The sequence below is a fragment of the Dreissena polymorpha genome, chromosome 15 (assembly GCF_020536995.1).
Source record: "Dreissena polymorpha isolate Duluth1 chromosome 15, UMN_Dpol_1.0, whole genome shotgun sequence".
Classification (NCBI taxonomy): Eukaryota; Metazoa; Mollusca; class Bivalvia; order Myida; family Dreissenidae; genus Dreissena; species Dreissena polymorpha.
The window spans coordinates 10496591-10512742 of record NC_068369.1 but is presented as its reverse complement, the minus strand read 5'-3'; the positions used below and the strand labels follow the sequence as shown (position 1 = coordinate 10512742).

Here is a 16152-nt window from a genome sequence, read left to right as displayed (position 1 = left end):
CAAAAGTCAGTCTGAGTTACAATTTTTTCTGTTATATTATAATAGGTTTAATATTGAGTTTGTTATTTTCCATTTCTTTGCTGGCAACCCTGGGAAAGCAATTTTCATTTTAAAATGTTAGCCATTCCAAAAGACAGATATATCAATTATCTCATGAAAACTTGGAAGTCCTCATATATTAATGGATATTTATCCAATATGATTTGGAATATATTCTCAACCTATTTATAACTACAAAAGGATAGCAACAACAATAAATAGACAGGTTTCCAGCATGTGGCTGTTCATCAGCATGCTCTGTACTTCCATATGACAAACTGTTTATATAACATTGGCATATTTACAAATAGAGCGCACTTTTAAATGCCCAGAAATGTAAACAAGGCTTTGGATTTGGGAACATAGCTTTTCAATGGCAGCATGTGTTTTTTTGGCACCATTTTGGTAATGGGGCTGGGTCCCTTTTGATTGGGAAAAATTGCCCCATTTTTACTAAAATTAGGAAATTGGTGTTGTTATTGTTTTGCTAATAAATGCTTAAAAATTGAGAATTTAAGTGTTTTAAATATTATATTAATAATGTTAAACTTATAGAGCTCAGCTGGATGGTACATGTACATGTAGATCAACTAAATGTTGAGATCTAGAAAAAACATTCAATTGGGAATTTTTAGGTTCCATTTTGGGAAAATATGTACTTTTTTCTATTGGGAATGGGGCTGAATTCAAACAAAAAAAACACACTTTGTTGCCCCTTAATGCACTTAGTATTATTATACATGGACCCAAAATGACAATAGAATGGTTCGTGTACAATTTCCTATGCTCTTACTCTTAGGCAAAGTCCATAGACACATTTCAAGGTCAGAGGTAATGAATTTTTATTTTAACTTTTAAAGATGAACTATTTGTGGATTGAAGCCCCCCTCCCCTTCCTTCCTGACTTGTACATGTAAATAAATGAGAAATGAACATATATTTATTGACTCGAGGGTGAATAGAAAACAACTTCAAATAAGAACTAGAAATGGCGCGGCAGAGGCCGACGCGCATCCCCACGCCGCATGTTTGACCCAAGGGTGCCCCAGGGTAGGTAATGGGGCCATGCATAGTTGAGATTGACGGTATTGTCATAACTCATAAGAGAAGTTCAGTATCAATTAGAAGTCAATCGGTGTAGAAATGAAGAAGTTAAGTAAAAGGCAATTTTGTGTGGGTGTGGCCTATGTGGGCGGGGCACCCCAGGGTTGGTAATGGGGCTATGCATAGTTGAGATTGACCTTATTGTCATAAGAATAGTTCAGTATCAATTAGAAGTCAATGGGTGTAGAAATGAAGAAGTTAAGTAAAAGGCAATGTTCGGTGGGTGTGGCCTATGTGGGCGGGGCGCCCCAGGGTTGGTAATTGGGCCATGCATAGTTGAGATTGACCGTATTGTCATAACTTATAAATCAGATGACAGAATCAGATCGACTGTTTGGAATTTTCAATCGGTCTTTCATGACCCCAATCGGTCTAGGACTGACAAAACCGAAAAAAATATGATCCATGGTCATAAGAGAGGTTCAGTATCAATTTGATGTAAATCGGTGCAGAAACGAAGAAGTTAATGTAAAATAACATAAAAAATGAGTGAAAATCTCTGACCTGGCCTGCCTCAACCCCCATAACTTTTGACCCAGGGGTCAGATCAAAATTCCAAATAGTGCAGGGTCGCACATATGCTTATAGCTACCATGTGTGTAAGTTTCAAGGTTCTAGTGTTATAGTGTAGGAGGAGATAGTGGCCAGAACGGACAGACAGACGGACGGCAGAGATAACCACAATATCCCCACGCTTTTCAAAAAGCGTGGGGATAATAAGCAGATAATGTATCAGTGCTCCAGCTAGGATTTAAATAGGGCAGGGGGGCTTTTTTGTCAAAAGGGCATTTTCGACGCGCAGTATTTTGTCAAAAGGGCACTTTCGAGCGCACGGGCTTTTCTGAAATGCTTCCTGTTGCATGTTAATTTATATGTGATTAATAATTGTTAGAATATATTATTCCTATTATTATTAAACCATTTAAATATAATGTCTTTATTTTATGCTTTCCGGTGTTTTATAGAGAAATATCAGTGAATTAAAACTGATAATTTCACTGTTTCAAAACAGTGAAAATTATCGATAATTTTCACTGTTTACTGTGCAATGACGTCATTTTTTGACGAAATGACGTCATTATCCCAGCGAAATTCTATAGTTAAACTCTTTAAATGTACATAAACTGTGAAAATAAAGCATAAAACTAGAAATGGCGCGGCAGAGGCCGACGCGTATCCCCACGCCGAATGTTTGACCTAGGTGTGCCCCAGGGTTGGTAATGGGGCCATGCATAGCTGAGATTGACCGTATTGTCATAAGAGAAGTTCATCATCAATTAGAAGTGAATTGGTGTAGAAATGAAGAAGTTATAGTAAAAGGCAATTTTGGGTGGGTGTGACATATGTGGGCAGGGCGCCCCAGGGTTGGTAATGGGGCCATGCATAGTTGAGATTGACCGTATTGTCATAAGAGAGGTTCAGTATCAATTTGAAGTGAATCGGTGTAGAAATGAAGAAATTATAGTAAAAGGCAATTTTGGGTGGGTGTGGTCTATGTGGGCGGGGCGCCCCAGGGTTGGTAATGGGGCCATGCATAGTTGAGATTGACTGTATTGTCATAAGAGAAGTTCAATATCAATTTGAAGTGAATCGGTGTAGAAATGAAGAAATTATAGTAAAGGCAATTTTGGGTGGGTGTGGTCTATGTGGGCGGGGCCCCAGGGTTGGTTATGGGAACATGCATAGTTGAGATTGACCCTAATGTCATAAGAGAAGTTCAGTATCAATTTGAAGTGAATCCGTGTAGAAATGAAAAAATTATAGTAAATGGAATTTTTTGGTGGGTGTGGCCTATGTGGGCGGGCGCCCCAGGGTTGGGATTGGGGCCATGCATAGTTGAGATTGACCCTAATGTCATAACAAAAGTTCAGTATCAATTTGAAGTGAATCCGTGTAGAAATGAAAAAATTATAGTAAATGGAAATTTTTGGTGGGTGTGGCCTATGTGGGCGGGGCGCCCCAGGGTTGGGAATGGGGCCATGCATGGTTGAGATTGACCGTATTGTCATAGGTGAGGTCCAGTATCAATTTGAAGTGAATCGGTGTAGAAATAAAGAAGTAAATGTAAAATAACCTAAAAAAATGAGTGATAATTTCTGACGCGGCCCCACCCCAACCCCTATAACTTTTGACCCAGGGGTCAGATCAAAATTCCAAATAGTGCAGGGTCGCACATATGCTCATAGCTACCATGTGTGTAAATTTCAAGGTTCTAGTGCTTTTAGTGTAGGAGGAGATAGTGGCCAGGACGGACAGACGGACAGACGGACGGACGGACGGCGGAGATCACCACAATATCCCCACCTTTTTTTCAAAAAGCGTGGGGATAATAAAACGAAAAATTTTTGGTTTCGGTGGAATATCGATTTTAATTCACTCGTGATCATAAAAAAAGTATATTTTCTATGATCACACGTGAATTAAAATCGATAATCCACCGAGTCCAACAATTATCCTCTATATAATGAGAAATAAATTAATTACTTGTAATGTAATAAGAGATTTATTAATAATCATTATGTAAAAAAAAAATTATTTTTTTTTTTTAAGGGCAGGGGGGGGGCCCTAGGAAGGGAAGGGCTGAGGTTCTGGAGGGCAGGGCAGGGCGCCCTCAAATTTAGGCCTAGCTGGAGCACTGTGTATAATAGGCTGATTTAGACAAATAGAAATGAAATTAACAGGACTACTTGGGATTTCAGGAGGTTTTGCAGGGTTTTTTTTGGCCCGATTTTATAGCCGAAATTCGGCTATGTTCCCAATCCCAAAAAGTATACTTTTTTCCCAAAATGTGACAAAAAATTCCCAATTTAAAAAAAAAAAAAAAAAAAAATTTTTTTTTTTTTTTTTTTTTTTTTTAGAAGGAAGTGTCTTATGCATATTTTATCTCAATTTTAATTCAATTACATTTACCAAAGTATTTTATGATTTTGTTCTTTTAATTTTAATGATTATATAGTGTTATATCAAATTTAGTATTTCCCTAATTAGTGGACTTTTCGTGTGGAAAAAGAAGGCTAATGAATTAATTTTCCCAATTTCATGAAAATGCCGATAAAATTCCCAATTCCAAAGCCATGGGCTATCTTCCCAAAAAGTGGAAAAAAAACCCTGTTTTGTTAGTAGGAGTCAGATGACCCCAGGCTTAAGAGTATTAGGGGTCAAAATCATATATTGTACGGTGAAGATAATGACTTAATGATGTGACTGAAATTATGTGTCTGAATTACTGTTTTAGATGTAAATGGTATTTTCTTAACATGAAGGTGCCAAAAGATATAATGTTTTCAAAATTGTCAAGTGCATCTTTTTCTGGTTTTGAGAAAATTAATGCATGAAAATTAATGCAAGAATCAGTATATACTTCAGTCAAATTTGTCAAATTTGTATTTTTATGCTCCCAGTAGGGTGGCATATAACAGTTGAACTGTCTGTCAGTCAGTATGTCAGTCAGTCTGTCCGTCTGTCCGTCCGAAAAAAACTTTAACATTGACCATAACTTTTTCAATATTCAAGATAGCAACTTGATATTTGGCATGCATGTGCATCTCATGAAGCTGCACATTTTGAGCGGTGGAAGTTCAAGGTCAAGGTCATCCTTCAAGGTCAAAGGTAAAAAAATAATAATTTCAAAGCGGTGTTCTCATGAAGCTGCACATTTTGAGTGGTGGAAGTTCAGGGTCAAGGTCATACTTCAAGGTCAAAGCTCAAAAACCAGGGTTTTTTTCCACTTTTTGGGAAGAAAGCCCATGGCTTTGGAATTGGGAATTTTATCGGCATTTTCATGAAATTGGGAAAATAAATTCATTAGCCTTTTTTTCCACATGAAAAGTCCACTGATTAGGGAAATACTTAATTTGATATAACTCTTTATAATCATTCAAATTAAAAGAACAAAATCATATAATTCTTTGATTGATGTACTTGAATTGAAATTGAGATAAAAAACGCATTAGACTTCTTCTTCCCACATTTTGGGAAAAAAGTATACTTTTTGGGATTGGGAACATAGCCGAATTTCAGCTATGAAGCCGAATTTCGGCTATGAAATCGGGCCAAAAAAACCCTGAAAAAATTAATAAATTTCAAAGCGGCGCAATAGGGGGCATTGTGTTTCTGACGAACACATCTCTTGTTTTCATATAAAAAGCAAGATTCTAAGTAATTTTAAATCTCTTACTTCTGTTTCTTCTTAAAGTGTCCTAGTAAAGCACATATATTATAGAAGAAACTGCAGTTAGTTATGCTGGTTCCTAATTACCAACATTGTTCAAGTAAATTGATCTCAACATTTCATGTTCAATTTACTCTTATCTAGGGTGTGCACTTGGGTGTGTCAGATTTCTGCGATGTTACTGGTTTGCCAACTCAAAATAATTTATGTACATATCTGTATTTTGCCATGGGCCTTTCTAGCATGTGGTAATTGCGGAAAATAAAAGCCACAAATTATGTTTCCGAGTTTGTTAATTTGTGACATTATATATTTTTTCCAGTCATTTCATGGTTATGTGTATGTGAAATATTTTATTCCTTACATGTAGACTTATTGTTTGTTTTACTTTAAGTTAACTGAGCAAACAATATTATTAAAATCTAATTTTGTTTTCTGAGAGATTTTCATGTGTATAAACATGTTTTATCCTTTGGTAAATAAAGGTCATTAAAATCAAAGTTTAAGGGTTTGGCTTGCTAATAAAATAAAGCATGTACATGTATATAAAGTATGTACAGCAACTTCAGTACAAAATGAACTGTAAACCAGCCTTCATGATTCAGGAGGGATGGATGTCTGCTGTTTGAACTAGTTGACACACTGCAACATGTAATGCTTGAATAACCTCAAATGTACATTTTGCAGTTTAAAAATGACTGGGATTTTTTAAACCCATTTTATGGGAGTTGTTGTCATAAAAATTCCTACTGTTTGAACTGTTAAGTGTAGTAATCCCACTGAATTCATTTTATTGAAATGTAGTGGGCAGTACAGTGTACAAATATGCTTAAACATGTATTCATCATTAATTAGATTGTAAGAAATTAAATTAATGACAACCTCAACGCAAAATGGCATCAATCAGTTATTCAAGTTTGAAATGTCATTGTCTAGTTATGTTTTGTTACTTTGTTCTACATGTATAAGAGATCAGTTCATGACGTCATGGTTACCAAGCGCATGTCAGTCACCCTATTTTATAGACTGTTGCTTCAACACATATATACATGAAATGGTATCAAAGTCAAAGCAGACACATACATTTGAATTAATCATACACCATATGCCAATTAAAAATTTGTGATCAAAAATTAATATCTTGTAATGGTGAACCAATTAGTGAGGATGGTATCCTTGTCTCATTTGTTTCCAGAATCCATTGCTGCTGTCACTGATGCTGACTATTTCACGATCAAAGATCAACGTAGATCACTTATTACGGATAGTCCAGATGAGCCTTGCTCTTGACAAATGGGCCTTAATGCATGTGTGTGTTAAGTGTCGTCCCAGATGAGCCTTTGCACAGGCTAATCAGGGAGGACACTTTCCGCTTCACAGGCTTCTCGTAAACGCTTAATCAATTTTTAATGCATACATTTGACAAATGACGCTTATCAGAAACTAATTGAGAGTCCTCAGAACGCACCTTTTTGTAAATACTTCAAGTCAATTCATTAACAAACAATACCTGTAAAGCAACCTCCTATTTAAATTCAACCCAGCACAATTTCTTTCCTCACATCTGTTTAAAATACAAATAATCCAATCCAGTAAAATGTCAGGATAGTTCTCTTACATCCAATCCTCTAAGGAACTAATGCATTAATAGTGTATCTGACAGACAGTATATGCATGCTTCCAGTAATGTAGTATTGGTTAATGTGGTTTGAAATGGCCACTTGCCGATGTGTAACAAATTTACAGTTTTAACTTCCTAGAAACTGGCCCCTCTGGGCATTCACATCTAAGACCTTTGATGTCTTCCAACAGCATTCCAAGCTTGCAGTTTTTTTAAGCATAGGTATAAGTGATGTCATCAGTAACACTTTTGTAATTTTCAAAGTATTAAACTGGTTTTGTTGTTGTTTTAAATGGAAATATGATAGCATGGAAAATTATTTTCTACATGAGTAATAATAGAGAGAATATAATGAGAGGGATTCTTAATGAACATTTTGTATTTGAGTTTTAAATGATGAAACCAATAATTATACTTTTTATATTATGTATTATTATTATTATATTCATTAACCAGGTTTTCCAAAGGAAAAAACTGGTTATTAGATTGGCGAATGCGGGCGGGCTGGCTGGCTGGCTGGCAGGCTGGCTGGCAGGCGGGCGGAACAAGCTTGTCCGGGCCATAACTATGTCGTTCATTGTCATATTTTAAAATCATTTGGCACATTTGTTCACCATCATTGGACGGTGTGTCGCCCGAAATAATTACGTCGATATCTCCAAGGTCAAGGTCACACTTTGAGTTCAAAGGTCAAAATTGGCAATAAATGAGCTTGTCTGGGCCATAACTATGTCATTCATTGTGAGATTTTACAATTATTTGGCACATTTGTTCACCATCATAGGACGGTGTGTCGCACGAAAGAATCACGTCAATATCTCCAATGTCAAGGTCACCACAACTAGAAATAGATTTATTTTGAAACAAACTTACAAAGGGGGTTAATTTTCTTTGTTCATTTCAAAAGTTCAGTTTGAGTTGTCTCCCTTAATCAGATTTTTTTTCACAATGAAAACCTGGTTTTGTGACAATTTTGTTTTTTATTTAAATTGATTTTTGGCTGAAAATTTGAGGATGTGTGCAATATTCAATAGGACTCCTACTATTTACGTTTTGACTCATACTTTTCCCAAGTAAGGAGTCCAAGGACTCCAGTTTTTAAATCCTGGCTTCAACTGTTTATTCACTAAAAATAGGCATCCTTTGAAAGGATAATACCATTAATGGGCTTATCTGGGAAATAACATCACGGACATTTATTTAAACAATGTTCTCCAGAAAAATTTGAGTAGCCAGTTATAAATGTTTTTCAAAGTAGCCAGTGACTAAGCAATTAAACGGATGTTTTTGAGGTATTTCAATATATATTTTGGGGAAAAGTAGCTGGTAAAAACCAAAAGCAATACTCATATTGATGCTGATCTCTGTTCTCAGGCCCTGGCAGCCAATGTGGACCCAAGTCTCAGTAAGTTTGAGCCAATGGTTGCGTTCATTTGTAACAAGCCTGCCATGCACCGAGCGGTCAATGGCTGGGAGGTAGACTACAGCTTCAACTGCACGGACGACCCCCAGAAAATACTCGAGTACTGCAAAAAGGTAACCTATTGGAATTTCAAGAATCGCTTTAGGTCAATGTTTGCATGCAACTACACCATCCATATCTCTATGTCTACAAAGAAATCAAAATAACACTATGCTTGTGCTCAGGGTCTTTATTAGCATTCACAGCCCAAAACCTACAACTGTGACTACCTTTTTATTAGGATAATGTCCCCTTTTGTAGTTATGCAAGTGCAGTAAGGTTTGCATGCAAGATTTAATTTGGTTAAAGGTTTCATACAACAAATTAAAAAAAAGTCATGTACATGCAGTCTCAGCCAAACATGGCCGGACAGACGGTCATGTCCTGTAAAATTTTGTAAGGTCCGGCCTGTCGGTCAAATTAACAGGACTGATAGTCCGTTAACAAAAAGAGAACAAATTCGCTGGTTTGTATAGATTTGTTTACGGCTCTGAAAGTTTTCTGAGGTGCAAAATGTCAGGACGGTCCAAATCCATGACGGCCTAGTCGCTTAACAAGATAACCATAAATCTGATTGTTAAAATGTAAATGATACAGAAACCAATTTGTGTGGTTGTAATAGCAATAGTAATGTATAATAATGATCATTGTTATTCGAACCTTTATTATCTTGGCTGTCAATGTCCATGCGTGAAAAAGGCTGGTCGTCATTTATTGAGGCCTTCGTCGGTTTAGGCTGTATTGACCAGACTGATATCTGACATATGCGCTAAGCGTAGCTTAGGTTAACAAGTATACGCTACTTTGGTTTTGGAAAATTTTCTTAAGATATTACAAATGAGCGATTCCCGTTTATATTTACTGTTAACAATAAACATGCATTAAACATTCTTTTAAAATATGTTTAAACGTAACAAGACTATTACCCTGTATGGCGTGTATTATTATTAAAAGTCAGATACAAATGTGTGACATTGAAATTAATAGCTTTTTAATAATTGATCATTATACAATGTATATCATAAACACCTTGATCCCAGCAATGATATGAGTTATTATGCCCCCCTTCGAAGAAGAGGGGGTATATTGTTTTGCACATGTCAGTGGGTCGGTCTGTCCACCAGATTGTTTCCGGATGATAACTCAAGAGCGCTTAGGCCTAGGATCATGGAACTTCATAGGAACATTGATCATGACTGGCAGATGACCCCTATTGATTTTCAGGTCACTAGATAAAAGGTCAAGGTCACAGTGACTCGAAATAGTAAAATGGTTTCCGGATGATAACTAAAGAATGCTTACGCCTAGAATCATGAAACTTCATAGGTACATTGATCATGACTGGCAGATGACCCCTATTGATTTTCAGGTCACTAGGTCAAAGGTCAAGGTCACAGTGACAAAAAACGTATTCACACAATTGCTGCCACTACAACTGACAGCCCATATGGGGTGCATGCATGTTTTACAAACAGCCCTTGTTTTACTATTATATTCTGTCGTCGGTAGGTCCTGTAAAAAAAGAGGAGGTCCTGTATTTTTCCCATTGAACAGGACCTACATGTACTGTCCTGTAAAAATTTGCCTAGTTTGGATTTGACTGTTCATGTCTCTATAACTGCTACAGATATTCGATTGAAACTTCATTCTTGTTTTTGGAATCATGATCACAACATCTTGTTAGGTGGTAGGCCAAGCTTTATACCTCTAACCTGCAATGAAGCAGAATTATACTCCTTTTTATACATAGAATATTGAGGCAAACTTTTCCATGCAACAGCTCCTCTCTCTATCTGATATGAAGAGGTTAAGGTGACTGGGTCAAGATCACTGTTGCTAAGTATGTAACAAGTTGGCATCCAGAATCTTTAGTTCAGATTGAGAAACATTATTGGCTTCCATTTAATTTATACTGCTTGACTTTCAGCTCTTAATAAACTCGGTCAGAACCAAATGTCTGAATAATTCATGAAGCAGTTCTAATGGAAATGTTGCCTGAACGGAAAAGATAAAAGCTTTTGAAAAAATCTATAATTTCATCAGCAGTGGAAGTGAATAAAACAATAGACATTGTAGGAGAGAAGTTTTTTCGGTAAATGGAAAATGAATAATGGTGGAAGAAAACAAAACCTGGCTTTGTTTGCCATATAGAAATGATTCAACAGGTTTTCAAAAAACATAACTCTTTATATGAAACACTGAATAAATAATGACTAAATTCAAAGCCTTTAAACCACAAAGTTTTTAAAAAGTGGCTCAGTATATTACATAAACATCAACAAATTTATGTCTACCGACATAGTTTGTAGTTTCCTTCAATTGGGAATTTCATTGACAGCAATTGGGAATTTTGTAGTTTTTTCCTACATGTAATTGGGAAAGTGCCTGTAATTTATAAAAAAGGGAAAAAATCTCTGACTATAAAAAAGGCATAATTAAATAAGCCTGTTAAAACTGTACAAATGTATCATGTAAAGGGGAGGCTAGTGGTAGCTGGTAGAGTTATCCTCAGCCAACATACAGAGTTCATTCACCTTAGCAGTGAATTTTCACCATTTTGGGAATTGGATCAGGCCCTTCAGATTTGAAAATATTGTGTCATTTTGACTAAAACTAAAATTGAGATATTGGTGTTGTGTTTTATTGCTCACAAATACTTAATAATTAAGAATTAGCATGTTTATATTTAGTATTATATTTACGAAGTTTCAACATAAAGAGCTTGATAGGGAACAAATTGGGAATTCTTGGTTTGCATTTAGGAAAAATTACCTGTTGAGATAGGGATGTGTTGAATTTCAGCCCCAAATTTGACAAAAAAAACACTAACCTCAGACAACAACTGAGGCTGAACAGTAACTGATGGTTGTCATTCTTCAAATGTCTCCTGGATAGAGAGAAAAATTGGCAAGTGACCAAACAACTGAGGGTGTCATTTTACAGGAATGTTATCTGGGGCAATGTATGGCTGCAGTTGGTTTATATTCTGTGCTTCTAATTTGGCCTGGTAGGAATGTTATACTGTTATACTTGAACATAAAATCAAGTTAAAATGGACTGTGAAACTTTCCCCTGCTGTTTTAACTGTTTTATGGTGTACAAATGTATGTCATTGTTTCTTGTATTTTAACTAATCTGTTTTAACCCTTTCCCACTCAGAGTCAAAGTGAAAATGGCTATGTGCGAACAGCATAAAACCAAAACAGCCTGTAAGTAACTCGTAGTCTGTTCAGGTTTTATGCTGTTGGCTTCTAATCAGTACATGTAAGGGTTGGAAATGAAGCCCTTACAGTTTGAATCTAGTAAAAAGGGTCTTAATTAAATTTAACTTTCTCAAGGACTACAAATGCGTCAAGATACATGTACCTATCTAAGTGGTAAAGGGTTAACTAAATCTGTTTTACTTTCAATGTGGTTGTAATATTGCTAGACGCTGAACTGACTCAATTGCGCATGCCCTTCGGTTCATCACGTGATCCTCTAAACTACAGGACCACTCGGCTTACTTCATTATGTACATTAACTCATATTAAAATGAGTCACATATTTAACTTGAGATTTGTAATTGGCTGCATGTTACATGTAGTTATTGTATTTTATAGTAGATCAGTGTTTTTTTTGCAATGTACGGAATGGGGTTAGGTCCCTTTGGATTGGGAAAAATCGTGTATGTTTGTCTAAAAGGGGTAAATAAGTGCTGTTCTTTTTGCTAACAAATACTTCAAAATTAAGAATTTTAGTACTTTCAGTATTATATATTCCAGGGTTTTTTCCCACTTTTTGGGAAGATAGCCCATGGCTTTGGAATTGGGAATTTTATCGGCATTTTCATGAAATTGGGAAAATAAATTCATTAGCCTTTTTTTCCACACGAAAAGTCCACTGATTAGAGAAATACTAGATTTGATATAACCCTTTATAATCATTCAAATTAAAAGAACAAAATCATATAATACTTTGTTAGATGTAATTGAATTAAAATTGAGATAAAATACACATAAGACTTCTTTAAAAAAAAAAAAAAATTTGGGGGGGAAATTGGGAATTTTTTGCCACATTTTGGGGAAAAAGTATACTTTTTGGGATTGGGAACATAGCCGAATTTCGGCTATAAAGTCAGGCCAAAAAAAACTAAATGTTGAGATTTTTTTAACAAAACAACCTTCAAATTGGAATGTTGAGGTCACATTTGGGGAAAATATATACTTTTTCTAATGGGAATGGGTCTCTTTAATGGCCCCAAATTTGAACAAAAACACTGTAGATAAAAGATTATTCTATACTTTTAAAATATGTGGCATAAACTGTTTGAGACACAAATAAACAGCAGTTTACCTGTCAATCCAAACTTCAATTACTGGTTTTAAAAAGGTTACAGACAGTTGTTTAACTGAATGATCTCTCAAATATCAGACCTGCTCAGTCAAATTACTTCAGGTCAGGTGAATTGTATGTAATGTATGTCAGCTTTAACATTGACATGTTCTTTGATATTGATTAGTAACAGGTGGGCATTGGCAGAAATATGAAATGTCACATACACACACATGTAAGTTAAGGACATAAAGAATACATTTCTTAGACACATTGTTTATTTCATGAGGGCTTTTTCTCAACATTTTGGGAGTACATTTGTATGAGCTGTATCCTTTTATTGGGAATTTTGCTTCCAAATTGGACCAATTGGGAAATACATATATTGTTGCTTGATTGATACATGTATCTTCAATAATTATTGATGAATCCATCTTAAAACAGGATAAACTAAACGTAAAGAAACATGTATCAGTTAAATCAATGTTTCAATTTTTTTTTTATGATCAATGCTGTTTCCAAACATCGATAAACAGGCCATTATTTGTTAATTTGTTGTAGTGGATTTTGCAGAATGATATACTTTTTGCAATTGGATAACGGCTAAAAACTCAGCATATTTTTGTTAATACTCTGGGAAAATGGGGCTTAATACAATAAGCCTGTGCAGTCCTAGATAAACATGCACACAAGTTTTTTCAAAATTGGGCAACATTGGGTTTGATGGGATTGCATTTCAGTACATCTAAGATGAGAGGAATACAAAAGTAGTCATTAAACAATTCCTAAAATGAGCCTTGTTCTTGGAATACTGGGCTTAATGCATGTGCGTTAAATGTCACCCCAGACTGCACAGGCTAATAGGGGATGACCCATTCCTAAACTGGATTATTGCAAAGGAGAGGCTTGCTTTTAATACCATATAAGTACCATCAAAGCAGAAAGTGTTGTCGCTTATAAGCCTATTCAGACTGCAGAGGCTCATATGGGTCGACACTTTACACACATGCAATATGCCCAGTTTTCTCAGATGAAGGCATTCATTATGCACGTTTTCTCCTCATGTTTCAGGTGTACCCATATCATGATGTTAAGAATGTGATAGAGACGGGGTTCAAAGTGGAGATCCCCAACTGGCCCAAGTTTGACGGCCCTGACCCAGACACAACAGGTGACCACAAGGTGACACCCTTCAAGTGTCTAGGTAAGAATCACGCCCTTAAAGTGTCTAAGTAAGAATGAGTTACCCTGACACCAAAGGGGAACACAAGGTCACACACTTCAAGTGTCTAAGGAAGAATGAGTGACCCTGACACCAAAGGGGAACACAAGGTCACACCCGTCAAGTGTTTAGGTAAGCATAAGTGACCCTGACACCACAGGGACCACAAGGTCACACAAGTGTCTAAGTAAAAATGAGTGACCCTGACACTGAAGGGGAACAAAAGGTCACACCCTTCAACTGTCTAGGTACAAATCACAAGACAACCTACTACCCCTTGCACTGCAAATAGAAGTTGGCGGTATTCTATATGCTTGTTAGGTTGGTAGTTGCTCCCTGATAGCAGTACTGAAGGAATGTGTTTACTGTAAGAAAATCAATCCCTGGTGGGTCTTGGGTATTAATCATTCCTCCAAGGTTCTAGACAATTACAAACAATAATAAACAATAATAAAGCAATTTACAGTGACTTAAATTAATGCAAAAAAGTCTGAGTGAATATCAGATATGCCTTTTTTCATGGAGCCTTTAGATTACTGCATTATGTACATCTACATCTTACTCATATGTTAGCACATCAAGGTTATGTAATTGTTTGATCTAACTGAAGCTATCTGTTCTGTGCAACTTATAAAGAAAAAACTGGCAGATAGTTATAAATCAACGTTCTTCTCCTGTAATATAATCTGCATGTTCAGCAGACAAGTAAACTTCCCATTTATTTAATATATGTTCACTGAAAGATCTTATCACTGTGAAAAGTTGGTTTGCTGCGGTTGGCCTGAGACATTTAAGTAGGCTGACAGATTGGATTGAAGTGTCCCATAGAGGAAATACATGTGACTCATCAAATCTGACATTTATATTAGTTGTTACTGCAATTTAATGCAATTGTGGAATTCAAAATAAAGTATTTGAGCCATGCTCTGTGAAAAGGGGGTTTGATGCATGATATTGTGCAGTCCGCATAGGGACAACACTTAATGCATGATATTGTGCAGTCCGCATAGGGACAGCAAGGGGGTTTGATGCATGATATTGTGCAGTCTGCACAGGGACAACAAGGGGGTTTGATGCATGATATTGTGCAGTCCGCATAGGGACAACAAGGGGTTTTGATGCATGATATTGTGCAGTCCGCATAGAGACAACAAGGGGGTTTGATGCATGATATTGAGCAGTCTGCACAGGGACAGCAAGGGGGTTTGATGCATGATATTGTGCAGTCTGCACAGGGACAACAAGGGGGTTTGATGCATGATATTGTGCAGTCTGCACAGGGACAACAAGGGGGTTTGATGCATGATATTGTGCAGTCTGCACAGGGACAACAAGGGGGTTTGATGCATGATATTGTGCAGTCTGCACAGGGACAACAAGGGGGTTTGATGCATGATATTGTGCAGTCTGCACAGGGACAACAATGGGGGTTTAATGCATGATATTGTGCAGTCTGCACAGGGACAGCAAGGAGGTTTGATGCATGATATTGTGCAGTCCGCATAGGGACAACAATGGGGGTTTAATGCATGATATTGTGCAGTCTGCATAGGGACAACAAGGGGGTTTGATGCATGATATTGTGCAGTCTGCATAGGGACAACAAGGGGGTTTGATGCATGATATTGTGCAGTCTGCACAGGGACAACAGGGGGGTTTGATGCATGATATTGTGCAGTCTGCATAGGGACAACAAGGGGGTTTGATGCATGATATTGTGCAGTCTGCACAGGGACAACAAGGGGGTTTGATGCATGATATTGTGCAGTCTGCATAGGGACAGCAAGGAGGTTTGATGCATGATATTGTGCAGTCCGCATAGGGACAACAAGAGGGTTTGATGCATGATATTGTGCAGTCCGCATAGGGACAACAAGGGGGTTTGATGCATGATATTGTGCAGTCTGCACAGGGACAACAAGGAGGTTTGATGCATGATATTGTGCAGTCTGCATAGGGACAGCAAGGAGGTTTGATGCATGATATTGTGCAGTCTGCATAGGGACAGCAAGGAGGTTTGATGCATGATATTGTGCAGTCCGCATAGGGACAACAAGGGGGTTTGATGCATGATATTGTGCAGTCCGCATAGGGACAACAAGGGGGTTTGATGCATGATATTGTGCAGTCTGCAAAGGGACAACAAGGGGGTTTGATGCATGATATTGTGCAGTCTGCACAGGGACAACAAGGAGGTTTGATGCATGATATTGTGCAGT

At 36.9% G+C, this 16152-nt stretch overlaps 1 protein-coding gene across 1 annotated transcript in view; it reads left to right on the top strand.

The window, feature by feature from the left end:
- LOC127860153 (amyloid-beta precursor-like protein) overlaps window positions 1-16152 on the top strand; it is a 54486-nt gene that overhangs the window by 5244 nt on the left and 33090 nt on the right. The window contains exons 2-3 of the mRNA XM_052398035.1: window positions 8310-8471; window positions 13783-13915. Of these exons, the coding sequence (XP_052253995.1) occupies window positions 8310-8471; window positions 13783-13915 (295 nt within the window). The remainder of the gene's footprint in view (window positions 1-8309; window positions 8472-13782; window positions 13916-16152) is intronic.